Raw genomic sequence first — 19,250 nt, 5'->3', positions numbered from 1 at the left:
AGTCTTGGTAGCAACCAAGTCCTTCAGAAAAAAACACAAAACCGTGGTTTGTTGACAGACAGTGGTTTCTGCTTCCCAAGCTGTGGCAGCCAGACCCTAAGATGCTCCCCAAGATTCCTGCCCCGGGTGTAAATGCGTCGTGTAACCCCTCACCTGAATGTGGGTTGGACTAAGGAAGATGATGGGATTTCACTCAGTTATTTTAGTTTTCTCATCCGTGGACTCTGAGTTAACCAAAAGGGAGATTATCTGGGGGTAGATGTGGCTTAATCGGGTAAAACAAATGGTAAAAGCAACAGAGAGATGCTCTTGCTGGCTCTGAAGAAGGAAGCTGCTCCGGTGGGAGAAGACCCACTCTCTGGAAGGACCCCAGTCCGCAGCCTCAGGGCTGAGGTCCTGCGGACAACCTGAAGGGCGTGGAAGAGGGAGGCCCAGAGCCTCAGATGATGGCGGCCCCAGCCTACATCTGATTTCAGTCTGGTGAGACTGAGCAGAGGGGCCAGCACACCTGTGTCTGGATTCCTGACCCAAGGAAACCGGTGAGAGATTCAAATGAGTGACGCTTTCACGACTGTTGAGGCCAGTTTCCCTGGTACCCAGCTGACATGGTATCCGACTCATATTTGCAAACCATCCCGCCACTCTGAGGCCCCAGCCTGAGGCAGTGCTCCCTTGAGGCAGATCTAGGGGTCTTCCACATAGACACGGAGACAACCAACCACTCCTCTGGGATCCAAACATGTCCTGAAAAGCACTTCTGGAAAATTCCAGAATTGGTCCTGAGAAACTCCCTTCTACCCATTGGGATCCAGAAGAATCTCTGAGCCCCACCTTAACGTGTCTGTGGAAACCAAGTGTATCGCCGCCTACCTGTGCCCATCCCTGCCCTGCCCCCGACGACCCAGCCGCAGAACACCTTCGCACCCTCCTCTGACTCGTTCCTCCTGTGCACAGACAACGCGGCCCTTTTGCCTTCCGCAGCTCTGACCTCCGCCAACAGAGGGGTCCTAAGAACGCCGAGCAGTGAGGCCCAGGACGCATCATGGACGCTCTGCCCTTATCGGACAAATCTCAGGAACATGACGCTGAATGTTTTTTGTTAAAAAGAAGTGCCAGTGCCAAACCGCCAGCGCCCAAAGCTGGGCGTGCCCAGGGCTGTGTCTGCAGGGAGGTCAGCTGAACCTCGAGCCAGGTGCCCCATGGGTCACTGCATGAAGCTCCGGAGAGCATGTGGTTTTCATGGCTTAGGACTTTCATCAGCACTTAGCAGGGAAGAAACCCGAGGGAGCCCCTGTGGCGGCGGCGTGCGCGGGCCACCATCGCGCTCAGTGCCAGCCATTACATCAGAACCAGAAGCATAAGGGAGATGGGGTGAAACTGGGGCAGCTCCACGAAGGCACGGGTTCCTGCCATCAGGATGACCCACTTCTAAACGGCCTCCTGGCCGTCACGGCACCTGCAGGGCCCGAGAGACTGGCTCTCAGAACCCCTCACCACCCCCGCCCCCGGGGGTCACTGATCAGGGAACTGGGAGGGGGAGCAGCGGGGGCCCAGGAGGTACGTACAGCATGTCAGGGCAGTTGTCCGGCTTGTCCAGAAGACCGCCCTCCATAACGAAGCGAAGGACCTGCTCGTTGGACAAGCCCTGGTAGGGCTGCTCAGCCAGCGTGGCGATCTCCCAGAGCACGACGCCGAAGGACCTACGGGACACAGGGAAAAACGTGAGGGCTCAGAAAGCCGAGGGCAGACCGCGCAGCCCTTGCCTGCCCAGCACCCCCCGGCCCCGGGTGCCAAGCGACTGTCCGCTGAGCGGCAGCTGAGCGCCTCCTGCAGTGTGCCCGGCACTGTCTTCTGCGGTTGCTGCTCATGTTCCCCGCACAGGAGACGCAGCCCCCAGGCACGGTGGAGGAAGCCGGAGTGGAGGGGGTTTGCCGGGTCCCCCGAAGGGCTAGGAAGCACCTGCACGCTCACGTGAAGGCCAGACAAGCTGAGCTGAGGGCCCCAGCCAGGCCGCCGGCAGGGCAGTGTCTCCCAAACGTGCTCTATCCTGTCATCAAAGGCAGATCCCCAAGCCCTGCCGGGACCCTGGTATAGTGGGCTCGCATGCAGCCTGCCACAGCCAAGCCCGTCACGCACTCCCCCACTGTGGAAACTTGTGCGCAAGGAGCTCTCAGTGCTGCCTGCGGAGTAGCGTCTCCTGGTGAGTTTTTAAAACACACCGATGCCTGGGGTCCTGGATCACAGTTCTCATTTCATTGGTGTGCAGTGTTGGAAAGCTCACTGGGGATCTCCCAGGTCCGGTGGGGCCGGTGGGGAGAGAAGCCCCACGGGGGCTGGGGTTGCGGCTGGCCTGTGGAAGGCTCAGTCTCAGGACGGGGGATGGTGGGGGGAAGCGAGGAGGGCAGTACTGGCTGGTTATGGGGCTCACGGGCCGCCAGGCATCCTTAAGCAGAGTTTAGCCCAGGCGCAAAAGGGGCTGAGGAGTCAATTCAGCAAGGGGAGCAGTGAGCAATTCTGCCAAGCATGCAGTTTTGCCTGTTGGTTTAGAAGATCCAACTACTGGAAAACAAATGAAAATATATATACACGCACATAGAAAGTTCAGGTGGATAATGTTGAAAAAAGCGATGCTGTAATCTGCAAAATAAAGGTGACTTCCCAACACACGCTGCCATCTTGCACACATTTTCCTCGGCCTATTTGCCTTTACATTCGGTTCATTTCAGCAGAATAAAGCAGGCTCGTCAGCAGCCAACGGCCCAAGGGGCTTCCGACGGAACCCAGCAAGGCCAGGGGCGCGGGCAGAGCCGCACCGAACATTCTGGGGCCCGGCACTTCCCACGGAGAGCTCTCGGGCCAGGAGTGCCTCCGACTCTGTACCAGAATGTTCTATTCATTGCCTCAGCTATAGCTCCTTTGCCATGAACAAAAGGTTTCTGTGCAAATTGGTACTAAGAGCAGATGTGAGACACAAATATAGAATCTTAGCGGAGGATTGACCCAGCCAAGATCCTTTTTAATTTCCAGTGACCAAGAAACAGTCTTCAGTATTGCACAAGAGATCCAGAAAAGCCAAAGACCCAGAGGCCTCGGTGCGGCATTTGGAGGCTGGGGCCCAGGGCAGCTAGCTTCTCTATCAGCTTCGGTGGCGGGGGAGTGGGGGGAGACACACACGTCCCGCGGGGCTACGGCTCCTCACCGTCCCGTCGGCTAGGCAGGACAGCCCAGGAAACGACAAGCTTGCTGTTTTTACTGGCTGTGGGCCTCGCCTGAGGGGTCACCTGAGAGCACGGTTCCCTCGCAGAGCCACACGCCTTGCACAGGCTGCAGCAGCCCGGCCTTGCTCACCAGCGCCCGCAGCGACCCTTTCTGCCGCGGGTGCTCGGCCTCAAGCTCCCGGCCCCTTGGCTACCCAGGAACTTCCCGTGTTGCGACCTCACGCCTGTCCCGCAGCCCTGCTCTTCTGGTCCCACTTGAGCAGTCCACCCCAGGTCCTCCATCCCTTGGCCTCGTCGGGGCCCAGCACCATGCCCGTGGTCCCCCTCACCGGGCCAACAGTACCCCCCGTTTGGGCGCTGGCACCTGACTCCACTGCCTTACTCTCCAGCTAACATGAACATCTTATTTTATTTTATTTTTTAAGATTTTTATTTATTTATTCGACAGAAAGACACAGCACGAGAGAGAGCACAAGCAGGGGCAGAGGGAGAGGGAGAAGCAGGCTTCCCACTGAGCAGGGAGCCCGATGCGGGGCTCGATCCCAGGACCCTGGGATCACGACCTGAGCCGAAGGCAGAAAGGAGCGTACTGACTGAGCCAACCAGGCGCCCCAAACGTGAACATTTTAAAACACAGTGCCAGGTCACGCTCCTGTGACACGCTTCTTTCAGAAGCTTTACATGTCTTCGTAGGACCTGAAGGATCAGGCCCAAGCCCCTAACACAACGTTGGTCTGAGGCCTTACTTGGTCTCTCTCTACCCTAATTCCCTCAAGGGAGTCCCGCTGGCCTCCACAGGCAGCGAGCCCAGTCCTGCTGCCAGGGCTCCCCCCCCGACCCCCCACAACATTCCCACTGCCTGGAACCTGCACCCTCATGTCCCCATCGGTGACAATTCATACTTTAGGGTGCCCTACGACCCCATCTCTTCCGGCTAGGCTTCCGTGACTCTAGCCTGTCAGGATCGCTTCCTCTTCCCCATAAGACTTCACCCCTCAAGGACAGGGAGTGTGTCTCCAGTCACCCTGTTCTTGCACACGCCGAGCATGTCCTGAGCCTCATCAGGTCCTCGTGATCACACCCGTGAAATAACACAGCAGGTAAGACGCCCGGCTCTCCCCCAGATGCCTTCCCTGGAGTGACTCTCGTGTGACATCCGTGTCGCTTGTCAGCGAGGGCCACTTAATGCTGGAGTCTGGTCATCCTTCACAGGATGTGACCAGCTGTATGGAGTCTAATGGACGGAGGCCGAACCATCTCTACCCAACACCAGGATGGCCCCTGGGGCATCACCACTTGTCACAGGGGCCGTTTAAACACTGATCAAGCTCCTGCAGACCCCGTAGGGCATGTAGACATTCCTAAACACACCTCACCCCTCACCTCACAGATGGAGCAACCAAAGCCCATCGTTTGGGATGAGACGTCCCATGGTTTGACCAAGGCCACACAGCCAATCAGAAATAGGCAAAACCCATGTGTTTTTCAAAGCAGGTAATTTGCCATGTGGCACTGGTATTAATGCCATCATATAAAACCAAGTCATGAATTTTGTGGACACATTTCTTCCTGAAACACTGGACAAATGCCTTTGTGTGACACCTTTCCTCATTATGAGCACTGTTCTCCCCCAGAGAAGGGACAACTTGCTGTGAATCTCACAGGTCAGTGCCAGTGCTGCCTGGGGTCAGCATTAAGCAACTACGCCTCAGCACACCAAGACGGGATCGGGTCAGTGTCCCACCCGCCAGCAACTCAAGACCTACAGAGAGATCCACGTTCCCTGCTCTCATTCATTAGCCACTAAAGAAGCAAATGATTATAAGTGCGTGCAACCAGCCCTCGATATTTGTGGCAGTTTGGAAACCTTAGTGAGTCAAGACATGAAGACTATTGTAGGCTGATCCAGATGCCCAGGAAGGGAACACACTCGTGTCTTCTAACCCAAAGGCTGGGATACAGCGCTACCGAGGAGCTGTAGAAGGAGCCAACACAGTGTCCAAGAGCCTGGAAATAAAATCTCAAAGGGCCACAGAAAAATATGGAAATGTCCAAACTAGAGAAAAGTGACCACTTCCTTGTGACTCCAAGGCCCATCTTATCAAAACCAGAGCAGGGTGCGCACTGTGCCACAGAGAAGGGTCAGCAGGTATCACCAAGAGACGGATGTAGGCATAATAGGAGCAAGACCTGCAAAGAACAAGGATGTCTTAAGAAGTAGGGTGGTCTGTTTTTGTGAGGGAGGGAGTAAGCAGTCCCTAGAGATGTGAGCAGAAGCTCAACAACTAGCTGTCAAAGGTGCCATGGATGGGACCTGAGGGCTGGACATGACCACAGGGATACCGCCCAAAACTGAGATTCTGGGTCTCCTTTACAAAGTCAAATAAAATTCTTTGTCTCTCTTTCTAGATTTTCAACTGTTTAGGAATGACTATGCTATGGAACACATTCTAAAATGATTGGGGCACCTGGGTGGCTCAGTCAGCTAAGCGTCTGCCTCTGGCTCAGGTCATGATCCCGGGGTCCTGGGATCGAGCCCCCCGTGGGGCTCCCTGCTCAGCGGGGAGTCTGCTTCTCCCTCTCCCTCTGCTGCTTCCCCTGCTTGTGCTCACTCACTCTCTCTGTCAAATAAATAAAATCTTAAAAAAAAAAAGAAGAAAAGCCTTTAAAAAAATGATTTCCATTCTTTCGACAGGGAAAGCTTTAAATTCTAGGCAGCTGAGAAACCTTCCATATTCACCAACGTCCCGGCTGGCCTACCCTACCTACCTGAGTTACCCTCAAAGGCTGTGTTAAAAAAAAACAAAAATCTAAAGTACTCAATGCCTGGACACTGAATGGAATGAATACCAAATACTCACTCTTGTTTATATAAATATATTATTGGTTCATAACATCCATGCCATCAAGTGGGAGAACACTGGCATTATATGTCCCTTCGTTGCTGCTTGTCGCAATCATTGCTAACCAGACTTTGAGCAAAATTAGCCCGGAGACATTAATAACTCTAGTTTTATCTTCCTATTCTGCCCCTTGTTTTCCCTGACTCTCACAGCTTTTTCTATTTTATCACACTGTAAGCTGACCTCGGAGCTTTTGGAGGTATGGAGGCTAGAATAATCAGACACATGAACAGACCCAGGCCTGTCCTCCCCCCATCATCTCTACATCTAAAAATGACGGTGAGCACTTTGACTTGACAGCAAAGAGATAAGTATCTTGGACAGGCTGATTGCAAAACAGGTCTCCTACGTGAACTCGAGAGGCAATCGCGCTTTGCCAGGTCATATTCAAATGCTATTTCCAATTTGCACCTGTCTTCAAAGTAAGATCCAAGGCCCTCGAACTGTGAAAGGTTCACGAGGTTATAAAAAAAGACGATGTCGGTCACTATTTAAATAGCTCCTCTATGTGGTCATCCAGGCATTTGGAGTAAACAATATCATTTCTGTAACACATCAGCAATGGGACCTCCTGAGAGGACAGCCAAGAAACTAGCTGATGTGCTAGAAGGTAGATGTGCCAGGACCTCGGCCTGCCAAGGACCTCAGTTGTATTTTAGAGCCTGACCTCCTCTCTACAATGTTGCTGATGAATCACAATGAACAGTACTACTGAGAGTCCTCTGCACTCCTCAGCTGGTAAGCTTTTGACACCAAGATACATTTATTATTAAGGGAGACATTTTGCTTTCCATACCACGCCTGGGTCAACGATGATGGTGCCCACGGAAAAAGGACAGACAGCAGATGGGAAGGAGAAAACACATCCGGACTTGTGAGCTTTGGGTCTAAATAAAGTAACGTCTGCAATCTGAAGTTTTAATTAGGTAAGGCAGCCGCACACACACACACAGTGGCTGTTGGGAAAGAGAAAGAGAGCAGGCAGGCAGGGGAGAGGTGAAATTCTCGGACTCCTAGTGCCCTGTCTCCAGGGCTCCTGGCCGCTTAGTGAGCAGCTAAGGATCGAAAGAAATGTTGGTCCTATAAATTCTTTAGATCCCACAAATGCCCTCAGCTAGCCTGCCCACAACAGGAACCCTTAGACAACACAGCAGTGTGGCCCACATAACACTTATTAGCCGAAGCTCAAAATGGGGTAAGAGTGAACAGAAAACAGGAGAAAAATAAAGCCCTTGAGACTGAGCCAATGGGATCTGTGGAGGCTGAAGGGCTCCGGGTTTGTGGTATAGGAAAAGTCTCTCATACCAGACGTCGGAGTGAGTAGTGAAGACTCCATCCTTGAGAGACTCGGGGGACATCCAGCGCACAGGCAGCAACCCCTTTCCTCCTTTCCGGTAATAGTCTGTCTCGTAGATGTCTCTCGTCATACCGAAATCTGTAAGGTGGAGAGAAGGCGCCAGAGTGACATACTCTGAGCAGCTCTCAGGGCAGAAGCAAAGATGTCCCGTCCCTGCTGCAAGGGAGGGCCCTACTACACCCACATCCAAGGGGGAGCCGCACTTTAAGGAGGCTGGACCTCAGTGTTTGCAGTTGTATAAGGCAGAATCAGTAAGGCATAACTGATTAATCACATGACAAAGAAATACCAAGAAATCTTGGCTTTCAAATGTTTATAATTTGACTCTTTAAAAAAGCTAATTCCAGAGGAGCCTGGGTGGCTTAGTCGGTTAAGCGTCGGACTCTTGATTTCGGCTCAGGTCATGATCTCATGGTCGTGAGATGGAACCCCGAGTTGGGCTCCGCACTCAGCAGGGAGTGTGCTTGAGATTCTCTCTCTCCCTCTCCCTTTTTCCCTCCCCCTGCTCTCTAATAAATAATCTTTTAAAAAAAGTTAATTCCAAATAAATAGTTAATTTCTTTATTCATTTAAAATGAGAAGCAGTTACACATTATCAAGTCTTACAGTTTATCAAGAAAATATGTACTGTGTAGACCAAAGGTGACTTATATATGGTTTTAAAACCTGGCGAAATAAAAAAGGGCATGTTGACTCTTATTTACTCGGTAGCACTGCCTCACTGCCAGAGGAAATAAAATAGTTTTGCTGCTTAATATGGGGGAAAATATTGAAAGTACAAATTCACAGGGAAAAAAAGTACCCAGTAAGATGCCTAGGAGATGCTATTTACTAGGCCCCTGGAGCTATTACTCAATAATGTTTTTCAACATAATACTCCTACTCATTTTTGAAAATTTCTTCCATTTTCCATGTCTCTAGAAGATGTCACATAATTACATTTGATGGCAGGCTTGCTTTATAATCCTAAATTATTGCTTCTTTGTCAGATTTTGATTTTCCACTCAATCATACAACCTTTTCTTACAGGGACTCTTCCGTTCACCTTCCCAGGAGAAAGGGCTGCTCTCCCCTCTAAAATGTTCATTCATGTCTCTAACTGTGCCACAAAGTGGTGAGGCTACAAAGCAAACATAGGGAATAAAGTTCCTCGGACATTAACCAACACAATTTACTTGTACTGAGCTGAGGGCCATCGAACTGCCTCTGGTAAAATTACCTGTCATGTTTGTAATCCATGAGACACTGGGCATAGGAAAAACAGGGTTTTTGAACCCTAGTGAAGAATAAAAATGAAATGTTGAAATCTTATCTCAGAATTAATCCAGGGACATGCAAATGAGAAGACTTGCCTTTACTTGCACAAAAAGGACAAAAAAAAAAAAAAAAAAAGGAAATCCCAGAAAAAGAACACAAGCTATTTCTTAACACAAAAGAAAAATTTCAAATTTTAGTGAGAAAAACCATAAGTACAAAGAAAATGGCACGATAAATGTGCTGCCTGGTTAAACGGCAAATATGGTCCTTGCTGACTTGGACTTCAAATGGCAAGTGGCACAATAGCTCTCCCACTGTGATGTGAAACCAGGAAGAGAGTAGCCTGACCCGAGCTCCTGCATGTGCCAGGGAGAGGGTAGGAAGCACGATGCCAACGGCCGGAGGAACCAAACATCTACTGAGGACCTGCCCCATGCCAGCCATGCGCTTAGAGCTTCCCTGCACCCACTTCTTCCCACCATCTCATGGGTCTGCTGTATCAGCATGCCCATTTCAGAGGGACAGAAACTGAGGCTCACAGAACTTAAGGCACTTGGCCCGAGTCTTATCTGTTATTGGCAGAACCAGGATTTAAGCTCAGGCCTTCCGGGTTCCCTAGTGCTGGGGAAGGGGAGCTGGTTAGCATCTCTGTGGGAACAATCTGAGTCCCCATGAAAAAGGGAGGGGAATGGAAAGGGAAGGGGGAAGTGAGCAGGAAGCACAAACAAAGCCCAGACAGCAGCCAGGGAGGCTCTTCCTTGGAAACCCTGGAGCATGACAGCCTCTTGAGCTTCAAGGGGCACCAGATGTGTGGATGCTTCAAAGGGCCAAATCCAGGGACACACTGGTGGCTCCTGAGTAATTCTGATGACTAAGGGATGTTTACTTTATGATGTGGTTCCATTCATCATCTCTGTCTCCTACAAATGAAAAATCACCCCTCATTTATAACTATTCTGGAGAGGATACTCATTGTTCACAACTAAAGGGCCAAAATAGTTCATTCAAAATCACTGCTAAAGAAAAAAATTATTGCTAAGGAAAGGTGAGCATTTCCAGAATAGCTCAAGAGCTAGACAAAAAGGTTAGTTTTATTTTACTTTATTATTATTTTTTCTGTACTTTGAATGTATCATGCCATTCCCTTCAGGCCTGCAAGGTTTCTGTTGAAAAATCAGCTTATAGTTTTACGGGTTTCCCTTGTATGTAACTGTTTTTTTTTTTTTTCTTGCTGCTTTTAAAATTCTCTTTATCACTACTTTTAGCCATTTTAATATTATGTATCTTGTCGTGGACCTCCTTGGGCTGATTTTGTTGGGGGCTGTCTCTGCTTCCTCGGTCTATTTCCTTCCCCAGTTTGGGGACGTTTTCAGCTATTATTTCTTCAAATAAATTTTCTTTCTCTTCTTCTTCTGGAATCCCTATAATGTGAATGTTACATTTGATGGTGTCGCTGACTTCCTTTAACCTCTCCTTTTTCCTGTTCCATTTGGTTGCTTTCCATTACTCTCTCTTCTAGCTCATTGATCTGTTCTTCTGCCTCCTCTACTTCTTATTCTCTCTAGTGTATTTTTAATTTCAGTTATTGAGTTCTTCATCTCTGATTGCTTCTTTGGTATATTTCGTATCACTTTGTTGAAGGTCTCAAATGAGATCCTCCACTCTTCTCAAGTCCAGTGAGTATCTTTATGACGATTCCTTTGAATTCTCTATCAGGCATATTGCTCATCTCTGATTTGTTTAGCTCTGTTGCTGTGATTCGGTCCCGTTCTTTCGTTTGGGACATATTCCTCTGCCCCCTCGTTTTGTCTAACTCTCTGTGTCTGTTTTTATGTGTTGGGAAAGTCAGCAAAGTCAAAGAGGTTAATTTTAAATAGATTTTGGATGTAAAGTGTCCCCTACAGTTTCTCAGGATAAATATTTGATGTTTTTCTGAACCATCATCATCTCATAGTAGGAAGATAAAGGTTCTGGTAAGAGCAGGTGTTTTCCTGAGCAGCCCCGAGGTTGTACGTGGGTCTTGTTCTGTTTTTCTTTAATCAGGATTAAAAGATCAAAGCAAAGTCCGAACCTAAAGGCTGAAATGAATTTCTAACTAGTGGCCAGAAATGCAATCCAACCTTTTTTTTTTTGGTGTTTGAGTGGGTGGTGGCAATAAGAGGTCTAACCAGCAGGTTGGTCAGCTAAGTATTATAACAGGTCAAGAGTTTAGAGGTCGATCAACTTGGGTGTGAACCCCAATAAAGGACTGCCACCTCCCTGTCACAAGGATTGCCACGTCCCTGTCACTGCTCCTGCTCTGTGTAGGTGCCTTCACCATTAGGGGACCTCACCTCTTAGAAAACTCCATGGACCACTGGGAAGACAAAGCTCCTTTCGGCTGGGAATATTGGGGGAATATTGGTAGTTTGGATGGCGACTTTTATTCCCAGGTCAAAATAACCTGAGGATGTTGCCTCAATTATTTCTGTAACCAATGCTTAGAACTTTTCTGCCAAGAAATGCCTCAAGTGCTGGGAGAGGCCACCTCAGGGACCATGGCCTCAGCCCATCCTTGCCCACTACTTGTTTCGCTGTGCCCACATGTGCTATCGGGATTTGAGCCAACCCGGCCAGGTTTGTGATTGACTATCAACTAGAGATAGCCACATTATTCCCAAGAGCAAGACTGTACTCATGGGATGCACTGGAAAACCTCTTCACAGGTAGGCTAATGCCAACTTGGTCCCTGAAACATGTGTGAGTTGAGTTCTTGCTCAGATCTGGAAAGCTAAGAACACACCTCCGATTTTGACCGTGAAATCTTCGGCCACCATGCAGTTCCGGGCAGCAAGGTCTCTGTGGACAAACTTGTTGGCGTTGAGGTATGCCATGCCATCTGCAATCTCCCCAGCCATCTGGATCATCTTGCTTAGGCTTGGAGGTGCTAGGACTGGATTATTCTGTTGGAGATTAAAAAAAAAAAAAAAAAAAAAAAACTCAGGTGAGAATTGAAGGAGCTTTTCCCACCCTACATTCTTTCAGGGTGTGCAAATCCATCTTTGTTCAATCTGAGCACCACAGGTCATTCTGCTAAGAAGCAGGACTTGCTCAGAAGGAACATATTATTATGGAGACCATAGCATCTGCTTCGTGGTAAAGTCATGCGCTTGCTCACTGACCACATCACACAAAGCTGCAGAGAGAAACACCAATTAGCACAACTTGGGACCAGCATTTTCTATTTTGGGTAGGGCAAAAATTATTTAAAGTGAAACTAACAATTTCTCGTATTACAAATTCTTGGTTACTCAAATTTTTATTAGTTCATATGTTCCTTTTATTTCTATAATCAAAGTACAGGCAAAAGCACGGAGAGAATATTACAAAGGCTATGTGGAAATAAGCAAATGTATCTCCCAAACGGACACTGTATGCTTTATTTCCCACATAAGCATTGTTATAAATTATCTGATCTTTCTCTTTCTCTTCAACTTTCTTCTAAAGTACAAAAATATCGAGATTGATGTTTTCACCCTACAATGTGGCATTCTTTGGATTATTATTTTCCGTGGGCACCAAGGAAAACAGGCACTTGCCATTTAAGTCCAGGTGAAGCTTATTCCAGAGGGGGGTGAATATAAAACGGTGACATGGAACATGGATGAGCATTTCCTTTTTTTTTTTTTTTGCAGAGGAGGGCAACATACTGGCTTTAGAATTAAAGAGCAATGCCTCCAAATAATAATAATTAATCCATTTGGAAAAAAGTTTATATAAAAACACGTGCCCAAATCTAACCTTAAAAAAAAATACAAAGCCAATCAGCTTGCCACAGGTTAGATGCTAACCACCTCTTGCTCGTGCTAGCACAATAGATCATACCTCAGTTTCCCTGACTACAGAGCATCTGTTACAACACTGCAAAGCCAAGTTGCTCTGACAGGTCCCACATGCCACCTTCCCAGCTCAAACCCTGTGGACCACGGGCAGAACATGCCTGGGTGGCATCACCGCTGGGAGGATGAGCTGGGACCATGCATGGAAAGTGCCTGCCAGGGCCTTGACCCTGGACAGGGTCCGTGCTTGGTGGAGATTGGGTTTGTCCAGTGACGTGCTAGTTTCTGTTGCAAGCTACCTTCTAGAAGCAGGGTAACAACCCTCCAGGTACTTCCCGGTTAGTTCCCTATGCTTGACATACATTTACCTTCTGAAGAGACTATTAACACTGTCTCTGGTGATTTAAAATACTTATCACTGAGTTTCCTGGGGAAGTGACATGATGTCCCCAAGGGTAAGCCTGAGCCACCACTTTCTTTTACACAGGAACCTTGTTTAGACAAGCTGTTTCCCCCATAACCCCTGCCCCCCCAGACCCACCGATGCCTTTTAACCTTTTCGGGGCTCTAGATATGCATGGTATGCTAGGAAATCTGTTGGTGAAATGTTAAGTTTATGCTCATGATACTTAAGCTGTGGAGTATTAAGTATATGTGTTTACTAGAAGTGGTCATTCATAACTAATACGAAAAACAGACTCAATGAAAGGAACCTGGTTGTAAATATCGGAGGAGAGGGCTGCCATTTTGTCAGCTCATGGTGCTGCAGTGCCGTTCTTTCAGACATTTCAGAGAGCGGAAATCTTTCATTTGCTCAGAGCTACTGAAGACATGTATACACAAACACCCACATTTAGCAAAGTAAATGAGCAAATCTTCACTTGGGGAGAAGATGCCAAGTAGAATATAATGAATCTGCAGGACAAGCATACATATTTTTATACTTGACATGAGTTCGGAAGAACAAGTTTAAATCTGACAAATCTAAGAGTGAATTTTAGATCTGAAAAGGACTTGGATAATCATCTTGTCCAACCCCCTTATTTTACACGTGAGGAGCCGAGGTGCAGAGGCCCGCAGCGGCTGCCTGAGGACGACAGACAGCTAAACAGCAGAGCCAGGACTGAGACGTGTCCCAAATGTTTATTCTGTGCCTGAAGTCGGGGACGCAGGGAGTGAGGGTTCCATACTTTTCAGAGGTGCCTTGAATGAATCTGATAAGAAATACACTGCCATGCATCTCTAGCCGCCCATCTGATCAAGTGGTTTTCCTTCACTCTGGCTTGTGAATGACCAAAGTGAGCCAGGAAAAGGCATTAAGATCCAGGGGAGCTGGGGACCCACGGAGGCAGAGCAGAGGGTGGGTGTGTTGTACCCTGCTCGCAGGTGCCCCGGGCCACACTCGGCCTCGTGACCCTCACAGAACCACAAGCATCATCTGCTGTGAATAAAGGAAGCCACATGTGAACAGGTGCTCAGAGCTCAAATTAAGGAACTACTACATAGGGGATAATTAAGTTGGAGATTAAAAGAAAACAAAAGATTAAACTCAAGCAGAGAAAAGCTGTAGAAATTCAAAAAGGGTAGAGAAAGGGAAGGATTCTGGCAGGGGCAAGCAGATACAAAGCCTACTCAACTGGAGCAAAGTCAGGGTGAAAGTAAGGACTTTGAACGCACCGAGGTGGCCCAATGAAAGGCAGATGTTGCTGGGATTATTTGTAAGTGTTTATCTACTGGTTTATTCTTAGAATTCCTCACTTTCAAGTCATGCTTCCATATGATAAAAAGCTGGCTGTGGGTTCCTGCCACAGAAGGGGAGATGCCATGGTGACTAATGAAAAATTGCACAGGATTTCAGCCGGTTTAGACTTTGAAGCTCATAACACAAATGGATCTTTTTTACTAGACGAAGCAGAGATTGTGCAGCTGAGGCGATTATCAGTCTGCCTCAGAATTGGGCCTGAAATGCGGGTGCAGAGTTTGAGAAACAAGGCTTCCCGGTCTCCAAGGCGCAGGCTGTTGACAGTGTGGGGTGGGGGGAAGGGGCGTGTGGGTAGAGAGGGGGCTCATGAGGGAGAGGCTGTCTTGTGCATGGAGCTGGGTGGGAGACCACCCCGGCACAAGAATCGCATCCATCTAACACTGAACTCTGACAAGCATTTATGGAAAGACTGCCTGCCCCAAACACTGACCCTAAACTGGGTGTGGCTGTTCCCTGGGGTGAGAAGCCGAACAGGACGGGGTGGGAGGGGAATCCACTCAGGGACCAGAGAGGAGAGAGTCCATGCTAGGAGAGAAGTCAGCGGAGAAGATGGTTCCTCCTGGCCGGGGAGGTGGGGGGCGGGGGGGGGGGGGGAGGTTCAGGGAGCGCGGGCGGTGGAGGAGGTAACTGGCGGTGGAAAAGGGAATGCAGGAACAGACGCACGGAGGCATTAGGGAGGGGGGTACTTGAGGAATGGCAAGTGCCTCTCACAACAGCTCACAGGGCCCCCTCTAGTCAGGGAAATCTTTCACATAAAGGACCTACAACCAAGCATGCGGCAAGAAACATTCGATGCTGAGAGTAAGTAAATTTAAAGACACCGTATCTCCTGGGGGAAAGGACGGATAACGTGCAAAGTCGGTTAAAACCAAAACTGACCTCTATTTCTGGCCTCAGAGACCTGAGATAGCTTTTGAGATCCCCCCGTGTCATCAGTTCCATGATGACGAGCGTCGGCTGGCCCTGGGACACGACGCCCAGCAACCGCACCTGGGAGGAATGACAAAGAGAAGGACTCAGAGGGTGAGGGTTACCCGTGACTGTCCCCTCCCACGCTTCTCTAACTGTCTGGTGCTGGGACCTGCAGAGCCCAGATGGGCAGGCCCCAGGGGGCTCCACTGGCCGGGGTCTGCCTCCCATGCACAGATGTCTAAGGGCAACCATGAGGTGATGGGAGCCTCCGGAAGGTGGGAGCCAGGGGAGTGGAGGAAGACACCAAACTCCCCAGGTGAGGCCACAGACACCCTGCGAGGCTCCAGGGAAGGGTTCTCCCTGTGTCAGGTTCTGGCTTCCTGGGGCTGTCTCTTACCACATGGTGACAATTGAACTCCTTCATCACTGATGCCTCATTGAGAAATTCAATCCTTTCACGCATGCTCGCGGCCTCGTTCACTGTTTTAATGGCCACCCTGGTTTCGGGCTCATCTTTAACCACGCCTTTGGCAACTCCTTCGTATACCATCCCAAATGAGCCCTGCCCCAGCTCTCGGCTCATGGTGATCTTCTCTCGAGCAACTTCCCACTCGTCGGGTACGTACACTAGAGAAGAAGAAACCAGAACTGAGCCAGGTAAGGCAAGGGACCCCCTGGGCAGAACGTGCTTTTGGGGGAAAACCAAAGAACACAAGATGCCACTTCCTAAAGCCCACAGAGAACACTGGGAACAATGACGCAGCTTGTCCCCAAATTTCTGTCAGGCAGCAATACGGTCAAATGCTGGTATTTCTCAAAAAAAAAAAAAAAAAAAAAAAAAAAAAAGTAAATAAAATCTTAAAAAAATTCTGGTATTTCAAGTCTTCAAGGATTCTGCGATAATCTGAGGATACTAACAGCAAAGAAGAACCACAAATGAGTCCAATTTGAGATGTGCTAAGTATAGAATTCACAACAGGTTTCAAAGACTTAGGGGTGCCCAGCTGGCTCAGTTGGAGGAGCGTGTGACTCTTGATCTTGGGATTGTGAGTTTGAGCCCCACATTGGGTGGAGAGATGACTTAAATAAATAAAACTTTAAAAAACAAAACCCCCCAAAACCCATAAAGTCTTAGCACAAAAAATCATGTGAATATTGCAATAGTTTTTGTACTGATTACATATTAAAATTGATAATACTTTGCATATATTGGGTTAAATAAAGCATATCGTTAATACTTATTTCACTTGTTTCTTTTATACATTTTTTTTTTTTATATGGCCACAAGAAAAACTTGAGGTTACATATGGGACTGGCATTATATTTCCATTGGGAGCACTGTTCTCATCTAGACAAGTGTCTCCAGCCTCATCAAAGACCCCAGGGTGTCTTTGATGGGTGTACAGAAACAACTGAGCTCTGGCCCTGAGGAGCATTCAGTGGTGAGCAGGGTGGAGGGACAGCTGATGAGCAGAGGGGTGTCCCCAGGGCTCTGGCCTGGGCTCTGTGAGCTCAGGGACCTCCCACAACCAGGGTGCGAGGGGCTCGGTGGTGGGACATGCTAAGACAGAGCCCAACTAGGACTTCTCCAGCCCCGGCTTTTGGTCAGTCTGGTTTAAGGAATTAAATAAGTAATTCCAGGCAGGCAGGAAGGAGAAAGAAAGAGGAAGGAGAAAGAAAGAGGGAGAAGGGAAGTAAGAAAGAAAACAAAACAAAACAGAGGATCCGTCCTGCAACCCGAATGGGCAGAATGAAAACTAAATTACATCTCTGAGGAGTGTCCAATATGGCCTATATTAATCAATCTAGAATTTTCTCTCATACACATTTTTGGATTTCACATTACATGTTTTGGAATTTCATAAACGGAAGTCTACCCTCTGCATGGCTTAGGTGCCACACAGCCCCGGAGAAGAGGCTGATGCTTGCTTAGGAGAGTTAAGTATGCAAGACAAGCCTGTAGATAAGACTCCTCATAATACCCCTCAGAAAGTATAAAGAGACACTGCCTCTATCCATTTCTCTCTGAAAATCCAGGCTTGCTTTTAATCAGAATTAACTATGTAGCACACCATAAAAAAGAGTTAAAACCAATCACATTCCTTCCTTGGGAGGTCCCTGAAGTCAATACTTTGAATCCTTTTCTCTAAATTCAATCCAGCAGCTCTGACTTGAACTAGCAGTCCTAAACCCCTCCAGCCAGCCTCAGGTTATGGGCACAACGTTATCAGCACTTCCCTCTAGGGGATTTTCGGCGTACTCTGGAGAATGGTGACATGCAGATTAGCTTTTGGAGAAAGGAGTTTTTAAAGCATTTGCGAACTGCAATGTCATTTTGTTACCCCTTGAGATACTAGCTATAAGGTGCTTGTCAAAAGGCCAAATAAATTAAGTTCAAATGAGGTGATGGTGTTCCTACCTGTTGGCCTGGGTGACAATGAGTTGGGATTTTGTTTATTTTATTTTTAAAGAAGAATCAAGGCATATTATGAAAGTAGGTCTGGAAAGATACACAATTTGAATTCAATTCACCAGTACTGCCTGATATTATCGTATTAATGCTCTTTCCAAACTTCCTGGATGCTTCGTAGTCAAAACTACAAATGCCCGTCTCCTGCGCTTCATTTCAAAGCAAAGCAAAGTCTCTGGAATAGTCTTATTCCATCTTTACAGAGAGGGAAAGTGGCTTTGCATTTCCCCCATAAATTCCATTGGATGTGTGATGACTCCTTACCTTACTTTTTTAAAAAAAGCTATCATTTATACAAACAATGCATAAAAATCTTTTTTTTTAATAAGGAAAAAGATCCTCTCCACAAGTAACTACTATTTTAAGTTTGGTTGTGTATCCTTCCAGAATGTTCTCTATGCCTTATATACATACATACATTAATTATAGGAATACAGAGGTGTGTGTGTGTGTGTGTGTATGTACACACAAACATATATGTGCCTATTAAAAATAAAACATATATGTGCCTATTAAAAATAAAAATAAAAATAAAGATCTTTAGAGAATCAGGAATAATGTCATTATTCTGCACTTGATTCCTCCTACTCAGGGAAGGCTGCTTTTGATTGGCTTTACGGTAAACAGAACTGAATTAGAAACTATTAAAGAAATCACAGCGAAACTTTACACATTTATATAGTGCTTTTGAGTGTCAAAGTGTTTTACTTAAGTTTTTCATTTGATCAGGATAATCAATCAGAATAATCATGAATCTATCTCCTATCTCCCATACATTTACATCGACTTTCACTTCACCGAAAGCCGAGAAAGAGGCAAACACTTTTTCTAAATGCATCTAACCCGATTTCACGCACTTATTCATTCACTTGACGAACCCAATCCAGATACTCCTGTGGGTCAGCTTCCCCACCCGCCCCAAGGAGCTCACCTCACGGTGATGGCATCACACTGTCCACAAGATGCCAGAGACTGTGTCACCCCGACTTCTCAACTGCCTCACTATGTGACCTTGGGCAAGCTTCTCCTCTGCACCTCCCAGCCTCACCTACACACAGGTGGGCCTAAGAAAAGCCACTTTACAGGGATGTAGGGACCTATGGGATGGCATTTATAAAAGCCCCCAGCAAAGAGCCAGGTAATGGTGCTAGGACCAATGCCCCACGCTGACTGACTTTGAAAGCTCTGGATTCAAGCCCACGAGGGAGAAGAGACAGCAAACAAGGAAAAAAAAAGAAAAGAAAAGAAAAAGAAAAAAGAAATATCCATGGAGTACAACCCAACTTCCAAGTCAGACCTTCTCGGGCACTGAACTAAATGGCCCTCATGAGTTACTACCCGAGGGTATGTGAATGGGCCGTGAGGGTATAAATCGTGTGATCCCAGTCAGGAGGGGGTGAACAGAAGAACTCCAAGACAGAAAAACGCAGGGAAGCCATGAGTGATCAAAGACAGTCACAGCGACACCAAACTCAAGCTGAAACAAGTTGAAGAGGACGGTCTGGTCAGCTGCGGCATACCCTCTGACTAGATGTCAACAATTAAAACAGCTT

The 19,250-nt window shown here is 47.8% G+C and overlaps 1 protein-coding gene across 1 annotated transcript in view; it reads right to left on the bottom strand.

Annotated features, from left to right (window-relative positions):
* Positions 1-19,250, bottom strand: part of IGF1R (insulin like growth factor 1 receptor) — a 289,584-nt gene that overhangs the window by 6,759 nt on the left and 263,575 nt on the right. The window contains exons 16-20 of the mRNA XM_035727932.1: positions 15,625-15,854; positions 15,195-15,305; positions 11,518-11,677; positions 7,427-7,556; positions 1,566-1,700 (exon numbers count right to left, since the gene is read on the bottom strand). Of these exons, the coding sequence (XP_035583825.1) occupies positions 1,566-1,700; positions 7,427-7,556; positions 11,518-11,677; positions 15,195-15,305; positions 15,625-15,854 (766 nt within the window). The remainder of the gene's footprint in view (positions 1-1,565; positions 1,701-7,426; positions 7,557-11,517; positions 11,678-15,194; positions 15,306-15,624; positions 15,855-19,250) is intronic.

This window comes from Zalophus californianus, chromosome 6, assembly GCF_009762305.2.
Source record: "Zalophus californianus isolate mZalCal1 chromosome 6, mZalCal1.pri.v2, whole genome shotgun sequence".
Lineage (NCBI taxonomy): Eukaryota > Metazoa > Chordata > Mammalia > Carnivora > Otariidae > Zalophus > Zalophus californianus.
Note: the sequence above shows the minus strand (reverse complement) of the source record. Positions and strands in the feature narration are given on the sequence as shown.